This window comes from Podarcis filfolensis, assembly GCF_964270895.1.
Source record: "Podarcis filfolensis genome assembly, chromosome: 6".
In the NCBI taxonomy this organism is placed as follows: Eukaryota; Metazoa; Chordata; class Lepidosauria; order Squamata; family Lacertidae; genus Podarcis; species Podarcis filfolensis.
This window is the reverse complement of record NC_139609.1, coordinates 96506498-96525232: the sequence shown is the minus strand read 5'-3', so window position 1 is coordinate 96525232 and position 18735 is coordinate 96506498. Positions and strand designations below refer to the sequence as shown.

General features: G+C 49.0%; 1 protein-coding gene across 3 annotated transcripts in view; it reads right to left on the bottom strand.

The window, feature by feature from the left end:
• The window catches only part of TTLL9 (tubulin tyrosine ligase like 9), a 50286-nt gene that overhangs the window by 12760 nt on the left and 18791 nt on the right, over positions 1–18735 (bottom strand). For 2 of the 3 annotated variants that reach the window (XM_083618890.1, XM_083618892.1), the window contains exons 5-8: positions 15927–16112; positions 5043–5183; positions 2579–2669; positions 561–601 (exon numbers count right to left, since the gene is read on the bottom strand). In XM_083618890.1, coding sequence (XP_083475016.1) covers positions 561–601; positions 2579–2669; positions 5043–5183; positions 15927–16112 — 459 coding nt within the window. The remainder of the gene's footprint in view (positions 1–560; positions 602–2578; positions 2670–5042; positions 5184–15926; positions 16113–18735) is intronic. The other variant, XM_083618891.1, reaches the window with a different exon arrangement.

The following is an 18735-nucleotide window of genomic DNA, read 5'->3' as shown; positions in this document are numbered from 1 at the left end:
GGTAAACGGCATTTCCGTGCACTGCTCTGGTTCACCAGAAGCGGCTTAGTCATGCTGGCCACATGACCTGGAAGCTGTATGCCACCTCCCTCGGCCAATAAAGCGAGATGAGCGCCGCAACCCCAGAGTCAGTCACGACTGGACCTAATGGTCAGGGGTTCCTTTACCCTGCCCATCTGGCTGGGTTTCCCCAGCCACTCTGGGCGGCTTCCAACAAAGACCAAAAACACATCAAAATGTCACACATTAAAAACTTCCCTGAACAGGGCTGCCTTCAGATGTTTTCTAAATATCAGGTAGTTGTTTGTCTCTTTGACATCTGGTGGGAGGGTGTTCCACAGCACAGGCGCCACTATCGAGAAGACCCTCTGCCTGGTTCCCTGTAACTTAGCTTCTCGCAATGAGGGAACTGCCAGAAGGCCCTCGGCGCTGGACCTCAGCGTCCGGGCAGAATAATGGGGGTGGAGACGCTCCTTCGGGTATAAGTCCCTCCTAGCTGGCTATCACATCAATTCAGGGGACGGACCAGGCATTGCAGGGGCGACGGCCTGTTCACTCACCGACATGACTAGGACGTACACTCTCAAGTCAAACTTCCGCCCTGTGAACCCAAGAGAAATAGCTTTATGAATTACTGCCCCACCTGTGCTATTTATTCCTCATTCTCAGGACTGAAGGATGGCATTGCATTTGTGCTAGTTCTCTCCATGTGTCCTTTCGTTTGGGCATTCATGGTGATTTGCGCTCCTGATGGCATCAGGGCGGTTATACACACTCCCATGTTCAATGCTGTTTGTGTCTGCAAAGGTTTTGGGGGCAAAGGTTTGGAGTGCTTCACCTCCAATCAGTGCTTGCCCCGTAACTTCCTCCTGAAGTCTTGTAACTTTTATACCACAAACATTCCGGGGTGGGTGGGTTGTCCACTTTTGTTTTGCTGGGACGCGGGTGGCACTGTGGGTTAAAACACAGAGCCTTGGACTTGCTGATCAGAAGGTCGGTGGTTCGAATTCCTGTGACGGGGTAAGCTCCCGTTGCTCAGTCCCTGCTCCTGCCAACCTAGCAGTTCGAAAGCACGTCAAAATGCAAGTAGATAAATAGGTACCACTCCAGCGGGAAGGTAGACGGCGTTTCTGTGCGCTGCTCTGGTTCGCCAAAAGCGGCTTAGTCATGCTGGCCACATGACCCGGAAGCTGTACGCCGGCTCCCTCAGCCAGTAAAGCGAGATGAGCGCCACAACCCCAGAGTCGGCCACGACTGGACCTAATGGTCAGGGGTCCCTTTACCTTTATTATCACAAAAGTGCCCCTCCAGGCAGCACTAATGCAGCAGCACTGCGGAAGCATTGCAGAACAACTGAGAGGGTTGTGTGGGTGGTTTGGTACAAATCCATCTCTAGCACACTCTTATTGCGTCAATGACATGTTGCAGAATACACCTGTACTCCCAGTCTGGAGGTACTCTTAGACTGTAAGCACCTTGGGGCAGCAAACTGTCTTTTTTGCTTATGTAAGGACTATTATGTACATGCAGGTTCCACTTACAGAACAGAATGTGTTCCCTGGATATCATCCGTTAGGTGAGTGTTCACATAACAAGTTGAGGATTTTCACTGATTCCTATGGGGAGATTTCTAATGCGTTCCCAAGCACAGAATGTTGACCTCCAAAGGGCAAAAAGAGAGAGGAAAACCCAGGAAAAAATTGCTCTCGCCACTCCCTTCCTCCCCTGTTCTTCAGTCAACCAGCAAAAAGCCAACGAGAAAGTTAAAATGCTCTCTGTTTGAATATCTGAATCTGCAGTGTGTATAGGGAGGTTTGGGTACTAACTCATTGTGTTTGGATAAGAGAATTTTCTCATAGCGAACATTTTTAAAGCAGGACCTGTGTGAATATTGATAGCATAGAATCATATATAGAATTTTAGGGTTGGAAGGGACCATGATGATGATGATAGGTGAAAGAATTGAAACATGGAAACCCAAAGCTCTGCTGGGATGTTTTAGCCTCATCAGCGAAGCGGCTGAAAGGTAAACAGAGGAACTGAAGGTTTTATCGCTCAAGGCTGTGTAATTGCTACCAGTAGCTGTCACGGTTAAGCAACAAAAACCACAGAAACAGATACTTGTAGAAAAGTCAAAGTCAATCAGAAACAATAGAAGTGCCTTATCCGCTACAGAACAAATCACCGGATAGTTTACTGAGCGAGCCGCAAACATCATTCACCTCCGACGGAGCATACAGTATCAATTGCAGGCAGCTGGAACTAGTGGAAATTAGAGCTTCTCTCTGACTTCCCAAAGAGACAAGTTATCTGCTGATCTACATGCAGAGGGCAAGAGTGGGAACTAACCATTCATGACACACGGACATGTACATTTAGACTAGTACAAATGGTCATCTTAAGTCTGATGTAGGAAATACAATCTCCATTGGGCAGCCTATCCCAGAAAGGGGCTGCGTGTGCATGTGCCCCACCTTATTAATGAAACTCTGGCGGTCAGGGAAATTCACTCCAAATTTGGGACGGAGGCGCAGGATTGTGTGCACACATATTCTGGGCTGATAAGCAGGCAACTCACCACCGACTAAATACGGGTTCTCGATGTAGCGCTGCGCTACGTAATTCTCCACCGGAATTTCATCTTTCTGGTCATCCACGCGGACACCGTCCTGTGAAGGAGATCGGGTGACTTGCTTAGGTCAGGAAGAATGGAAGCACTGTTTAACATTCTCCTGCGGGTTAAACCCCAGAGCATAGGACTTGCCGATTGGAAGGTTGGCAGTTCGAATCCCCGCAACGGGTTGAGCTCCCGTTGCTCAGTCCCTGCTCCTGCAAACCTAGCAGTTCGAAAGCACGTCAAAGTGCAAGTAGATAAATAGGAACCGCTCCAGCAGGAAGGTAAACGGCGTTTCCGTGTGCTGCTCTGGTTCGCCAGAAGCGGCTTAGTCATGCTGGCCACATGACATGGAAGCTGTACACCGGCTCCCTTGGCCAATAAAGCAAGATGAGCGCCGCAACCCCAGAGTCGGCCACAACTGGACCTAATGGTCAGGGTCCCTTTACCTTTACCGTTACCTTTGCTCTTGTCTACCTGTGGGGTCAGGTTGGCATGTACACTGGGGGCCTGGGAAGGACGTTTCCCCTGAGGTCAGATTCAGCCTTAAATATGGGAAGTATTTTTGCCTTCGCTCAGGGCTGCTTGCCTGCTATTGTGCAAAGCAGAGAAATACAGATACACAGGAAGGACCAGAATGGTGTTTAGACCAAATTGCCTCTCACACGTCGACCCAGACATCCAGGCCTCAGTGGGCTGTAAAGAGGAGCCAGAAGCTGAATCACCGAAGTCCATTTGCTTCTGTTTGCATTTTGTTTCTGTGATATTTCAGTTTTGTATAAAGCAACTAACAGATGCAACAATAAGAAGAACAATGGCAGTAACAGGCTGACCACAATATGCTTTGGATTACAACTCCAGCCAGCAAGGCCAATGGTCAGGGGTGATGGGGGTTGTTGGCCAAAACATCTGGGGAACATCACATTTGGTAAATCTGATATAGCAGGAGGTATATCCCACCTAACGTTGTTAGGTTTCTAGACCTGGAGGAAAATTCGTTTCAAAAGCCAAATACGGAGATAGCTATGGCCTGAATTCGAGACGCGGGTGGCGCTGTGGGTTAAACCACAGAGCCTAGGACTTGCCGATTAGAAGGTGGGCGGTTCGAATCCCCGCGACGGGGTGAGCTCCCGTTGCTCGGTCCCTGCTCCTGCCAACCTAGCAGTTCGAAAGCACCTCAAAGTGCAAGTAGATAAATAGGTACCGTTCCAGCGGGAAGGTAAACGGCGTTTCCGTGCGCTGCTCTGGTTTCACCAGAAGCGGCTTAGTCATGCTGGCCACATGACCCGGAAGCTGTACGCCGGCTCCCTCGGCCAGTAAAGCGAGATGAGTGCCGCAACCCCAGAGTCGGTCACGACTGGACCTAATGGTCAGGGGTCCCTTTACCTTTACCTTTATGGCCTGAATAAGAGGAAGAGGGAGACCCCATACACCTAAATCTGGGCGCTCCAATCTAACACACCAGGGCACCCCTAGACGCCTCCTTCAGCACCAGCAAGCCCCCTTAACCCTCCCTAATTTTGAATAAATGTTATTTACCAGGCAGGCAGTTTGTGCTGCTACGCCAAGCCCTGACCTTCAGCTGCCATCTGTTTCCCCAGACTACATCTGGGCATGCCTAGAGGCATTCTCAGGAAACAAAGATGGTTCTTCTTATTTTCCACCATATGAACCTGACCAATAAGAATGTCTAAGCTGGATGCTCCAAGTTCAGACAGTGTGGCTTTATTAATCCACATTTGTGTTTCAGTAAAAATGATTTAGAAACATTTACCACTTTTTGAAACTAGGTTGTACTGCCTGTCTTTTCTTGCTGCTGTATGGAAAAGCACATGAACCTGACCTTTAAAGAGTTTGTAAGTAAACCATTTTTAACTTACCAAACACATGGTCTCTTTCAATGCTGAAGGAAGTGGGAAACTTGGAAGCAGCTTACAAGGGAATGTTTTAAAGGTCTAACAGCCTATGTTTCCACACTTCACTTTGCTGCATGGCTTGCGATTTTAAATCTCTGCTGCAGCTCTCTCACCAAAGAATATTTGCCCCAAACCTGGATCTAGGCATTCAGGGATTTCTCCTTTTATATTTTAACCAAATTACAAAAACCAACAAAAAGGACCAAAGTGTGCAGCTGCACATCATGGCAATTAGAAGATTCTGCTTGTCTGGTTGGTTTTAAACCGAAGTAAGATTCTGGGTGTGCTGTCCAGAATAAATAGTATTATTGTCAGCCCACCCATCATACCAGAGCTCTTGTGTTTTTCTGGTGTGAGCCAAGTTACATCTGAAAATCTCCCAGGGCTCAAAGAAACCAGAAGCCTCCACGGTCACCCTGATCTCCATACACAAGCCACCCTAAACAGTAGAGGGCAGGAAGAAATATATTGGGCCCCAACCCCTAAGCAGCTGATGCAAAGGTGCTGCTCACCGGGCAAAACTGTATGGTAGGCTGTTCCCAACTAATCCCTTCCTGAGAGGTGAGAAGAAGGAGGCATCTCACCTTCCTCCAATCAATTACATCCTTGAGCTTCCGGAAGAGAAAAATGCCTCTCCCTTGAGACCGGGCAACCTGCAAAAGAGACGGGAAACGTTACTAGCCCTTCGTCCGCCCAGCGTTTTCCTCTCTCTCGGCCTGCAAAAAAAGGAAGCTGCGAAGTGACTGTTTCGCACTCTGTCCTTCGCAGAGAAATAAAACGACAACTTTCTCAATAAATTCTACTCCAAAGCAATCCACATGACGTACCAAGAGGAAACGGATTCTGAAAACCTGCCCCAGTTAAGCCAATATCGGAAGCTGATCATTTTGCATATTTTTATCCTACAATTGGGGAACGAGGGTGGCACTGTGGGTTAAACCACAGAGCCTAGGACTTGCCAATCAGAAGGTCGGCGGTTCGAATCCCTGCGATGGGGTGAGCTCCCGTTGCTCGGTCCCTGCTCCTGCCAACCTAGCAGTTCGAAAGCACGTCAAAGTGCAAGTAGATAAATAGGTACCGCTCCGGCGGGAAGGTAAACGCCGTTTCCGTGCACTGCTCTGGTTTAGTCATGCTGGCCACATGACCCAGAAGCTGTACACCAGTAAAGCGAGATGAGCTCCGCAACCCCAGAGTCAGTCATGACTGGACCTAATGGTCAGGGGTCCCTTTACCTTTTATCCTACAATTATTTGGCTAACTTGGCTGTTCAGAGTTCAGAATCCAAAGCCACTTGCTGGGTGACCCCTAGCCAGCCATCATCCCTCAGCGTTTACAGGTTTCTTGTTAAGGAAAAAATGGCATAACCTCATGCACTTTGCCTTGAGCTCCCTGGAGAAGAGATGGAATGCAGACGTGATAAATATTACTACAGTCCCTTTGCTAACACTGCCCATGAAAAGCTGCAAACATTGCCTGTGGAAGAAAACGACGCATTCAACACTATAAAGTTATTTTCTGCAAAATAAGCGTGCGGATATACATGACCGAATTGAACCATTCGAACAGGAGGTTTTTCGTTTGTGTTTTAGTGCAGAATCTGAATCCATTTCTTGCTATGGGGAGGGAATCACACTTCAGCTTAGGGGGGCCCTGTGCCCCTTATCACATAACAGGCACTTTCTGGGCCCCAACAATTAAGATATTGTGAAAAGCCTTAAGTCGTTTGGGAGGAAGGCTACAAAGAGGCGCCCGGTTTGTCTTAAAACCAGCCACCCACAAATTTTCCAGCTGCAGCTCAGCGGAACGGCTCACCGCCTCCTCCCTGCTGTGTTTCTAAAGCTGACGATGCTATTTTATTTAGCAATATAAAAGGGAATGCTTGATGGTGTGCCATGATATAAAGGTTTTACGGGCACAAATTTGGGGTGGTGGCATTACTCATGAGTGGTGGTGCCACGGGTGAGTTATGCCGTCCATCCCAGAGGAGAGCTGGTAAAATCTTTATGGCTCTGCATGTTGCTATGCAGCCTGTCTCTCCAGCGGCGCAGGGAAAAAGTTTCCCTTGCTCTTGCAAGTATTGGGGGGGAGTTTTAAATGGGACTGCTTCCACCCCCACAGATGTTTTGGCTGTAAATCAAGGGCTGCTAAAGTTACCTTTGCAGCCCATGCTGATGAGAAAACCACCTTGGAGGTAGGAATTGATTCTGTACATTGATGTTCCACTCTACGTGGGGCTGCCCTTGAGACTGACCCAGAAACTCCAGCGGGTGCAGAATGCTGCGGCGAGACTCCTTACAGGATCCTTGCCATGGGATCACATTCACCCGGTGCTATACCAGCTGCTCTGGCTCCCGGTGGGGTACAGGATCAGGTTTAAGGTGCTGGTAATGACCTTTAAAGCCCTATACGGCCTAGGACCCACGTACCTACGGGACCGCCTCTCCTTGTATGTCCCACGGAGGACCTTAGGGTTTTCAAACAAAAACATCTCGGAGGTCCCGGGCCACAGGGAGGTTAGGCTGGCCTCAACCAGAGCCAGGGCTTTTTCGGCTGTGGCCCCGATCTGGTGGAATGCTCTGTCACAAGAGACAAGGGCCCTTCAGGACTTGACATCTTTCCGCAGGGCCTGCAAGACAGAGTTGTTCCACCAGGCCTTTGGCCAAGGCACAGCCTGACCCCCTCCTTTGGTAATCCTCATAGAACTCTAGCCCAATGGTTGCCATTAATTTGATTTTGAATTGATTTTAGAATGTTGTGTTCAGTATACCTGAAGGAGCGTCTCCACCCCCATCATTCTGCCCGGACGCTGAGGTCCAGCACCGAGGGCCTTCTGGCGGTTCCCTCATTGCGAGAAGCAAAGCTACAGGGAACCAGGCAGAGGGCCTTCTTGGTAGTGGCGCCCGCCCTGTGGAACACCCTTCCAGCAGATGTCAAAGCGATAAACAACTACCTGACATTCAGAAGACATCTTAAGGCAGCCCTGTTCAGGGAAGTTTTTAACATGTGATATTTTACTGTATTTTTGGTTTCTATGGAAGCCGCCCAGAGTGGCTGGGGAGGCCCAGCCAGATGGGCGGGGTATAAATAATAAATTATTATTATTATTATTATTATTATTATTATTATTATTATTATTTATTGTTGTTAGCTGCTCTGAGCCCGGCTTCGGCTGGGGAGCGTGGGATATAAATAAATTTTTTATTAATTATTATTTTTTATTATTATTATTATTATTATTATTATTATTATTATTATTATTTATTATCATCATGGCTGTGAGCCACCCATCGATTTGTCTACTCCTATTTTAAAGCCATCTAAGCTAGTGGCCATCACCACCCAATTTCTGTTCTTAACCCGAGGTACTATTTCTGGGTTAGCGGAGTCTGTAACCTGAAGCGTCTGTTACCTGAAGCATCTGTAACCCGAGGTACCACTGTACATGCAACTCTCAGGCTCCTTGCATGTCAGTGGCCAATCCTGCAAGTGGGCAGCCTGATCCTTACCACCTGAGCCCCTGGCTGTGTGCAGAATCATCTAAATCCACATAAAGCCCCCCTGGATTTCTGGGGCCCTGCCCTCCTCGAAACCAGCTCTGAAATCCCGGAATCCCAGCTCCCCCAGGTGATAAAGCAAGCTTTCCGAGCCTCGCAGGAAGTGAGATATTGGGCTGTTAAAACGTCCCTGTCTCAGTCTCGTATATTACCTTCCTAGTTTTAAGGCCCATGTATTCCCCCGCCCCCCCCAAGCAGAACATTTTGTAAGGCAAAGAAAGAAATATTTTTATTGCTAGCACTTTTCATGAGATTCTCCCCACCTCCCACCCCTCGTTTAAGCGGCAGCTGCTTAAATCAGCAGCGCATGGCATGGAGCCTTCCGTGCCGAGATGGTCAGACTTTGGGGGCCTGGAAGAGGACTGACAGGTGCTAGCCAGCAAAGGAAGGTGGCTGATGCGCTCTGGGCTGGACTGTCACTGCAGAGCACTGTGCTATCTGCTGCAGTATTCATTACTGTTTAGGGAAGCTTTCAATGTTTGATGTATTGTTTAGTCGTGTCCGACTCTTCATGACCCCCTGGACCAGAGCACGCCAGGCACTCCTGTCTTCCACTGCCTCCCGCAGTTTGGTCAAACTTAGTAGCTTCGAGAACACTGTCCAGCCATCTCGTCCTCTGTCGTCCCCTTCTCCTTGTGCCCTCCATCTTCCCCAACATCAGGGTCTTTTCCAGGGAGTCTTCTCTTCTCATGAGGTGGCCAAAGTCTTGGAGCCTCAGCTTCGCGATCTGTCCTTCCAATGAGCACTCAGGGCTGATTTCCTTCAGAATGGAGAGGTTTGATCTTCTTGCAGTCCATGGGACTCTCAAGAGTCTCCTCCAGCACCAGAATTCAAAAGCTCCCATTCTTCGACGATCAGCCTTCTTTATGGCCCAGCTCTCGCTTCCATACATCACTACAGTGGTACCTCAGGTTAAGTACTTAATTCGTTCCGGAGGTCCGTTCTTAACCTGAAACTGTTCTTAACCTGAAGCACCACTTTAGCTAATGGGGCCTCCTGCTGCCGCCGCACCGCCAGAGCATGATTTCTGTTCTCATCCTGAAGCAAAGTTCTTAACCTGAAGTACTATTTCTGGGTTAGCGAAGTCTGTAACCTGAAGCGTCTGGAACCTGAAGCATATGTAACCCGAGGTACCACTGTACAGGGAAAACCATAGCTTTAACTATACGGGCCTTATTACGGTATTTTAATATTTTGTTGGAAGCCGCCCAGGGTGGCTGGGGAAGCTCAGCCAGATGGGTGGGGTATAAATAATAAATTATTATTATTATTATTAGAGCCTGCAAAGCATTTGTATCTGCCCCCCCCCATCCTAGAGATCCCAGATGTCATGGGCCGGTTGAATGCCGAGGAATGGTGGGAGGAACTAGATGGGGAAACCCCAGGGGAAGAAAGTGTTAGAATTCCTGCTCCATGATTGCAGTCATGGGATTGTTGTCTATCACATGATGGTGTATGTTTTGACCCCACAGAGTGGGAAGTGTCGGAGATAGGATGTATGTGTTACTGTGTTCCGTGAAGTGGGACTATTGTCCTTTGTTCTTTTTCTCTTTGCTGTCTGATGCCGGTTCACCAGATTGCAAGACTACCGCTCTTAACCACTACACCACACTGGCTCTCAAGAAGACTGGGAGAAGGAGGTGTCAGAAGCTGAAGGGGCAACAGGGCTTAGTGAGCGGGGAGAGTCTGTAGCAGAGAGAAGTCCAGACTCAGAGGCAGAAGCTGAAGTGGGAGGGAGGCCAAGAGAAAGAGATGGGTCAGGCAGGTGAAGACGCATGGGTGGGTGTCTCCCACTCTTGCTGCGACAAGTCCCCCACCGGTCTCCCAGACAGGACCGTCTTACCCATAGGCGCTAGGGGCACCCGGGCGCCAGGTTCTCAGGGGCGCCAGGCCAAGAGTCCGGGGCCTGAGAGTTGAGTCCGTGGAAGAGCCCACCTGTCAGTCGGAGTGCCCTGGCAGGCTCTTCTGCTGCGGGCGGTTCTGCGCTGCGAGTTCGGGGGCGAACGAGCCAGTGGGACACTGAGGCGGGCAGCCGGCTCCGCCCTCCTGTGCGCCTGGGACTGGACAATCGTGGGGGGGTGCTGGGCGGATCTTTGCACCCCGGCACCGCATGTGCTTAAGACTGCCCTGCACCCAGAACCAGAAGAGGCATGAAGAGAGCGAAGGAAAAGTTAGCTTCATGCAGGTGCAGTGTACTGCTGGTCCCGGGGGGTTACCGTGTGGCGTGGTCAGAGTCCAGTCCAAGGTTGAGGGTGTGGTATGGAGGCTGCCCGTCAAGGCTGAAGCGGGGTCCAAGGCAAGGAGTCGGGTGTGGTCAGGAACTCTGGCAGAAGAGCAGGACAGGGTGCCGGCAGGAACAGGTTACCAACAATGTTGCTTCCACAACCTGGAACTGGGGCTGGCTGGCTTTTATCTCCTCCGAGACATAGGGCGGTCCCGGTCCACAGGTGACTCGCCTCTCCTGGCCTGGAGGCGAGCACTCCTCCTGCGGGAACTTAGTTCCCTCCGCCTCTCTGCCCTGAGCCTCTGCAGCTCCGGAGAGGCTGGAGGGTTACTGGACCCAGAGGCAACCTCAGCTTCCTCTGACGGTGCTGAGAGTGGAGCACCTGCAGGCAATGGGTCCTCAATCACCTCCGGACCCAGAGTGGATTCAGCTGGTGTCTGCTCCTGAGGATCCGGCACAGGTGAGGGCCCTTCAGGTTCAAGCCCCTGCCCCAGCTCAGCTGGTGCTGGAGGCGGGGACTTCTGTGCAGGCTGGGATTCTTCAGGTTCAGCCTCTGAATCCGATTCCCAGGCCATCACACACAGTGTGCTGGTCCAGGGGGGAGGTTACCGTGGGGCGAGGTCCAGGACCTGAGTTGAGGGTCAGCAGACAGTCCTCCATGGGCGAAGCGGGGTCCACAGCGAGAAGCCGGGCAAGGACAGGAACTCTGAGGGAACAGGACTGGATGCTGGCCAAAACAGCTCTTCGACGACGTTACTCCCGCAACCTGGGACCGGGCTGACTGGCCTTTAGCTTCTCTGAGGCCAGGGGCGGTCCCGGCCCCCAGGAGACCCGCCTCTCCTGGCCTTAAGGCGAGCACTCCTCCTGGGAGAAACCAGTTCCCTTCGCCTCTCTGCCCTGAGCCTCTGCAGTTCAGGAGAGGCTGAAGGGTTACTGGACCCAGGGGGAGACTCACCTGTAGGCACTGAGTCCTCAACCACCTCCGGAGCCAGAGTAGATTCACCTGGTGCCTGTTCCTGAGGATCTGGCACAGGTGTAGGCGCTTCAGAATCAAGGCCCTGCCCCAGCTCAGCCGGCCCTGGAGGCGGGGACTCCTGTGCAGGCTGGGATTCCTCAGGTTCAGCCTCTGAATCCGGTTCCCAGGCCATCACACACAGTCTCAGATTGCTTGGGGAAAACCCTGGAGAGGTGGGGACTTGGGGAGGTGGGGACCTTCAGTCTGAGCAACTGCTTCATGGGGGCAAGACCTATTGGAGTGAGTTACTGTGCTCATTAGGCACTCCTGTGTTGATTGCGTTTTTGCTAATTAAGAGTTAACTCCAACATGCAGGGTGTGATTTACTGCTGGCTCGCTCCTGACACCGGATAAGCAGGCCACTGGGTTAGCAACCAGGTTGGCTAGCGAAGTGAGCAGGTTGGCTGCTCCTTCTTCCAGTCCTACTTTTCCAGACCCTCTTCCTGTTCCAGACCCTTTGCCTAATTCTTTCCTAGATCCCAGGGCTGCCAACACTACAAAAGTCCTCTTTTGCGTCTCCATCTGTTCTGCTCTTCTGCATCCCATTCTCTAACGATGAAGCGACAGTGAGATATTCCGCCTTGATACATCGCAGGCATAAAACTCCAGGTTTCAGCTCGCAGAATTTGCAGCGCAGAACTCCCAGATCCTTCTCATTAGGCACCACTCAAACCCAAACCCGCTGAGGAAGCACCAACTTCACCTGCTGTTCCAAGGCCTTTCTAGAATACGCACCATGAACGAGGTATTTAAGCGAATATTGACTTTTAACTTAATTTCCCTCTCCCCCTTCGAAAGGGAGAGGGTAGTAAAAAACGGATCTATTAAGCAGAACCTGAGGAAAACTGAACTCCTGCCTCCACCTCCAGAGCCTTCTTCAACCCGCGTCCTTCCACTTGTCGGCGCAACGTTGGTAATTGCAACCTTTTTAATACAGTCTCGTTCAGCATATCCTGCGTTTCCCTCCCCAATGTTAATTGAGGATGTGGGCCCAAATCAGCTTAATGCAAGGTTTCTTGCTGGCAATTAACACAAATTATCATTTGTAGACTTAGATAATCGCTGGCTGTTATCCTCCTGGCAGTAATTCACGCGCTCGTTTGCATAATTGCCTCCCATTCCCCCACTCGGAGGCCTGCCCCTCATTCGCAGGCGGGAGGCGAAAAGCGGCTGGTGCCAGCTTTTATCGGCCCGGCAAACGACCTGCCCCACTGCGAGCCTCGCAGATGGGTGTGGAGGTAATTATGCACGGCGGTGCCGTATTCATGATGCTAAAACGTCTCTCATCATCTGGCAGCAACGGCATGCCTTGCCTTGCCTCCTCTCAGCTTCTTTGCTGGCCTCCCAAAGAGGCAGATTCCCCCCCCCTCCCTTGGGGAAGCGAGTGAGCAGAATCAATTATTACATCCAGGAAAAGCTTGTTTCTCTTAAGGTCTCCGAAAGGGGCAATCGGAGCTCCGGGGGATGGAAGGCGACAGAGACCCGTTGAAGAAAATTTGGAGTGTTTCATTTTTTATATATATCTACGTACAAACACACACACACACACACACACACACACACACACACACAGAGAGAGAGAGAGAGAGAGAAATTCAAGTCAGCTCTCATTTAAAACCCACGTGGTTTACATTTTCCGAAACAATATTCAAACAATATTCGCAGCCATCTCTTGGAGTTGAAATTTTGCAGTGCCGGATAATGCATGCAAGCGTTCAAAACGTGGGCAAAGTGCCAGTACAAATGCAGATACAGTGGTACCTCGGGTTACATACGCTTCAGGTTACAGATGCTTCTGGTTACAGACTCCGCTAACCCAGAAATAGTGCTTCAGGTTAAGAATTTTGCTTCAGGATGAGAACAGAAATTGTGCTCCAGTGGTGTGGCGGCAGTGGGAGGCCCCATTAGCTAAAGTGGTGCTTCAGGTTAAGAACAGTTTCAGGTTAAGAACAGACCTCCGGAACGAATTAAGTACTTAACCCGAGGTACCACTGTACTAGTGAAAATGCATTGCTTTCTGCTTTCTAAAACTGAACATTGGGTAAAATTATTGCATGCAAAGCTGTGTATATTAGGAGAAATTAGGTTTGCATGGGTGGGCCCTGATTGGGTGCAACGTTCCTGAGCTAAGAGCAGCGGCAGCTAAGAGCAGTCTCTCAGGCACCTGGGGGGCGTGCTCATAGGGGCGGGGCGAACCCCCCATAGGGAGGAACGGGATGGGGCACGTGGCTCCCATAGGGATGGCCCAGCCTGTCCTCTGTCTGCCCACTGCCTCCCCCCTCCAGCTGCAGGGAAGCTGAGGCCCCGCGGTGCCCCTCGTCCCTATGGGCGCCGTGTGTCCCGTCTCGTCCCTATGGGCACAGTGGCGATCTGCCTACGGGGGATTTTGTCACCCCCCCAGGGATGACACCCAGGGCAGGCCACCCACACTGCACCCCCCCTTCTCAGCCACTGGCTATGAGAACACAGCAAAGTCAGCTCCCTTCCCTTGCACACATCCAGAGTTGAAGACACTGCCCCACCTGTTTAAGACGCATGTGATTTGGAGCAGCCGCCGAGACCACAGAACACCGGTCTTGAAAGACCTACACTGGCTCCCAGTACATTTCCGAGCACAATTCAAAGTGTTGGTGCTGACCTTTAAAGCCCTAAGCGGCCTCAGTCCAGTAGACCTGAAGGAGCGTCTCCACCTCCATCGTTCTGCCCGGACACTGAGGTCCAGCGCCGAGGGCCTTCTGGTGGTTCCCTCATTGCGAGAAGTCAAGTTACAGGGAACCAGGCAGAGGGCCTTCTCAGTGGTGGCACCTGCCCTGTGGAACGCCCTCCCACCAGATATCAAAGAGAAAAACAACTACAGTGGCACCTTGGGTTACATAAGTTTCAGGTTACATACGCTTCAGGTTACAGACTCCGCTAACCCAGAAATAATACCTCGGGTTAAGAACTTTGCTACAGGATGAGAATAGAAATCATGCGGCGGCAGCGGGAGGCCCCATTAGCTAAAGTGGTGCTTCAGGTTAAGAACAGTTTCAGGTTAAGAACGGACCTCTGGAACGAATTAAGTACGTAACCAGAGGTACCACTGTATCAGACTTTTAGAAGACATCTGAAGGCAGCCCTGTTTAGGGAAGCTTTTAATGTTTAATAGATTGTTGTATTGTAATATTTTGTTGGAAGCCGCCCAGAGTGGCTGGGGAAGCTCAGCCAGATGGGCGGGGTATAAATAATAAATTATTATTATTATATTGTTATAAGCACCACACGCCCCTCCCAACTGAGATCCTCTCCCTAAATCGGAGGCTCCCCCCAGGCGAAGCGTGCTTTCTACACCTGAACTGTAACCTTCCCCACCACAGCCGCCTTTTCTCACCTGCCTGCCTGGAGCTGGGGAGCAACAGCACCGTGGACCCCGCCATAATCTCCTCTGGAGAAGGCGTGTGCTTAATTTGTGCCAGGGCAATTGTGGAGCCACCTGGGTGTCTAGCACCCCCCCTCTAGGGCCCGGAGGGGGGAGAGTGTGGTCTCCAAAGGCCGATCGATCGCCAAATGACTGATATTTGTGGAATACAGTTTATCTATATTGCAATATTGCAAACAGTTTTGCCTAACAATTTAACTTGGAAGGTATAAAGCTCAAAAGGAAGGTTTGGACAATTAATGACTGGGAGTTGCTGCACCATTAAACTTCAGATAACAGACTTGGACAACATCCCAGATTGGAATGGAGTCAGAGGAAGCTGCGCTGATAAAAAGGCAGTTGGAAAAATATATACTGTATTTTTCGCTCTATAAGACGCACCTTTTCCCTCCTAAAAAGTAAGGGGAAATGTGTGTGCGTCTTATGGAGCAAATGCAGGCTGCGCAGCTATCGCTGAAGCCAGAACAGCGAGAGGGATTGCTGCGCAGCAAAGCCTCTTCAACAACATTTGATTCAGAATATTTTTTTTTCTTGTTTTCCTCCTCTAAAAACTAGGTGCGTCTTATGGTCGGGTGCGTCTTATAGAGCAAAAAAAAGGGTGCTGATAAAGCTGTATTCGACAGATGAAAGTATATGTTTGACATGACTGAGAATCATGAACTCAGGGACGGAGAATTATAAAGCGTCAAAATTGAGATATGGAAAATATGGAAACAATGAGGAAAGGCAGGACTGAAAAATAAAGCTCCGAAAAATAAATAATTATAATTCAGACTATAATTTGGTCTTTTTCATTTTAGTTTTTTATTTTAATTGGAGTACAGTCATACCTCAGGTTGAATGTGCTTCAGGTTGAGCGCTCCGCGGCAACCAAGAAGTAACGGAGCGTGTTACTTCTGGGTTTTCCAATCGCGCATGCGCAGATGCTCAAAATGACGTCACGCGCATGCACGGAAGCGGCAAAATGCAACCTGAGCATGCACAGACATGCAGTCGCGTCTTACGTTCTATTCAGGATGCAAACAGGGCTCCGGAACGGATACTGTTTGCATCCCAAGGTACCAGTGTATTATGATTGGATATATTAATTGGATTTTTTAATTGGAAAATCAATAAAAATGATTAAAAATCAATAAATGGTGGAGCCACCTCGTCCCGCTTCCCCTCGGCCATCAGCCCTCTTACCGGCTTCATAATCCAGGTGATTCCAGGGTTCTTGCGGAACTCCTCCACAAACAAGTGGTACTCCGAGGGCATCTCAAAGGTCTTGGGGAAGAAGTCGCATTTCATGGCTTCCAGCTTCCCAGAGTCCCTCTCCAGCTGCTTCCGAAACCGCTTCAGGTTCTTCACGATGTAGTTCTTCCGAGTCAGCTGCAGGGGCACGAAGGATGAGAAAAAACCAGCTCATATACTATACAGTCATAAAGGTAAAGATAAAGGTAAAGGGATCCCAGACCATTAGGTCCAGTTGTGGCCGACTCTGGGGTTGCGGCGCTCATCTCGCTTTATTGGCCAATGGAGCCAGTTTACAGCTTCCGGGTCATGTGGCCAGCATGACTAAGCCGCTTCTGGCGAACCAGAGCAGCGCATGGAAACGCCGTTTACCGTCCTGCCGGAGCGGTACCTATTTATCTACTTGCACTTTGAGGTGCTTTCGAACTGCTAGGTTGGCAGGAGCAGGGACCGAGCAACGGGAGCTCACCCCATTGTGGGGATTCGAACCACCGACCTTCTGATTGGCAAGTCCTAGGCTCTGTGGTTTAACCCACAGCGCCACCCGCGTCCCTTACTATACAGTCATACCTCGGGTTAAATATGCTTCAGGATGAATATTTTCAGGTTGCGCTCCATGGCGACCCGGAAGTAACAGAACGTGTTACTTCTGGGTTTCGCTGCTGGCGCAAGCGCAGACGCTCAAAATGATGCTCAATATTTGCGCGGAAGCGGTGAATTGCGGCACGCGCAGACGCAGGTTGTGTTCGCTTCAGGATGCAAACGGGGTTCTGGAACGGATCCCATTCGCATCCAGAGGTACCACTGTACTATATTATATGACAAGCTTAAAAAATAAATATGTTTAAGTATAACTTTATGAAAAATACAGAAGGTTTTCTACTAGGGATAACGGACACAGGTATAGCAAGAGAAGATCAGAAAATATTCCTCTATGCCACAGGAGCGGCAAGGATCCTGATTGCTAAAAACTGGGAAAAAGAAAGTGTGCCAACGAAAAAGGAATGGCAAGACAAACTGTTAGAGCATATTGAACTGGCTAGATTAACAGAGGCAATTAGAGATCACACTAGACAAGAGTTTCAAAAAGCATGGGGGAAATGCAGAAAATACTTCACAAAACAGTGCCCTAAAATACATACCTGGGCTTGTTTCAATTAATGTCTGCAGGAGACTTTGTGCATATTTAAGTTATAATTAGAAAAATCTTAATAATTATTCATAAAGGAAACAGCTTATAAGAAGTAAACAAGGAGGCCAGTTACAGGATAAAGGAAGTCTTTTATTTGGTTGTTTGTATTGTTGTATGTTATGCTTATTGTATGTTATGTTCAAGTTTAATGAGGGTGGATTTCTTTATTGGGGGGTGGGGGGGTTATGTTATGCTGTAAATAAAATTTCCAATAATTTTTTTTTTAAAAAAAGAGAAAAACAGCCTCAATAAATGCTCATGTGAAATGGGAGCTGCTTTATCTAGGTACTCATCTTGCTCAGGGGTTCCCAAACTTTTTTTGGTCCCTGCCCACTTGGTTCCATCAACTCATCCCCAGTTCCCACTAGGTAAAGGTAAAGGGACCCCTGACCATTAGGTTCAGTCGTGACCGACTCTGGGGTTGCGGTGCTCATCTTGCTTTATTGGCCGAGGGAGCCAGCGTACAGCTTCCGGGTCATGTGGCCAGCATGACTAAGCCGCTTCTGGCGAACCAGAGCAGCGCACGGAAATGCCGTTTACCTTCCCGCCAGAGCGGTACCTATTGATCTACTTGCACTTTTGATGTGCTTTCAAACTGCTAGGTTGGCAGGAGCAGGGACTGAGCAACGGGAGCTCACCCCGTCGTGGGGATTTGAACCACCGACCTTCTGATCAGCAAGTGCTAGGCTCTGTGGTTTAACCCACAATGCCACCCGCGTCCCAAGAGCAGTTCCCACTACCCTGCCCTATAATAATAATAATAATAATAATAATAATAATAATAATAATAATAATGATAATAATAATAATAATAATAATAATAATAATAATAATAATGATAATAATTTTTTTTTATTTATACCTCGCCCATCTGGCTGGGTTTCCCCAGCCACTCTGGGTGGCTTCCAACTGAATATTAAAAACAATACAGCATCAGACATTAAAAACTTCCCTAAACAAGGACCAGTTGTCTTTTAAAAGTAAAAAACTAATTTACTTTGCATCGTTCAGAACAGCCGTTTGCACAACCCGCTGAGGAAGACAGCAACACAACACAGTTCAAAACAGTAACAACTAGCTGCACATTTATTCAAAACCCAATTAAAACCACTTTGTTTGATTAATTCAGCAAAACTGATGATTCACTGATCACAGACACTGCGTGAAAAATGTTTTTATGCCTTCTTCCTAATGAAAACAGAAGGGCGAGAGAAATTTGTAGCCTGTTTATATAGAACGACTTACCAAACATGCACAGACCTTCACCTATCGCAGATGTACTGTAAGTAATTTATAAGAAAAGAAATAGCTATTACTAATAATTGGCTATCCTTCGGCTTGTGGCAACTCAGAATAGTAAATAAAAAAAAGTGTCCAAAGGAAATAGGTTTGAAATCAATGAGAGCTGAAAATGTGAAGGAGTTTTGCTCTAACCTTGTCAACTAATAATAATAATAATAATAATAATAATAATAATAATAATAATAATAATATATGTTATTTATACCCCGCCCTCCCCGACCAGAGCTGGGCTCAGGGCGGCTAACACCAGTAAAATCACAGTAAAAA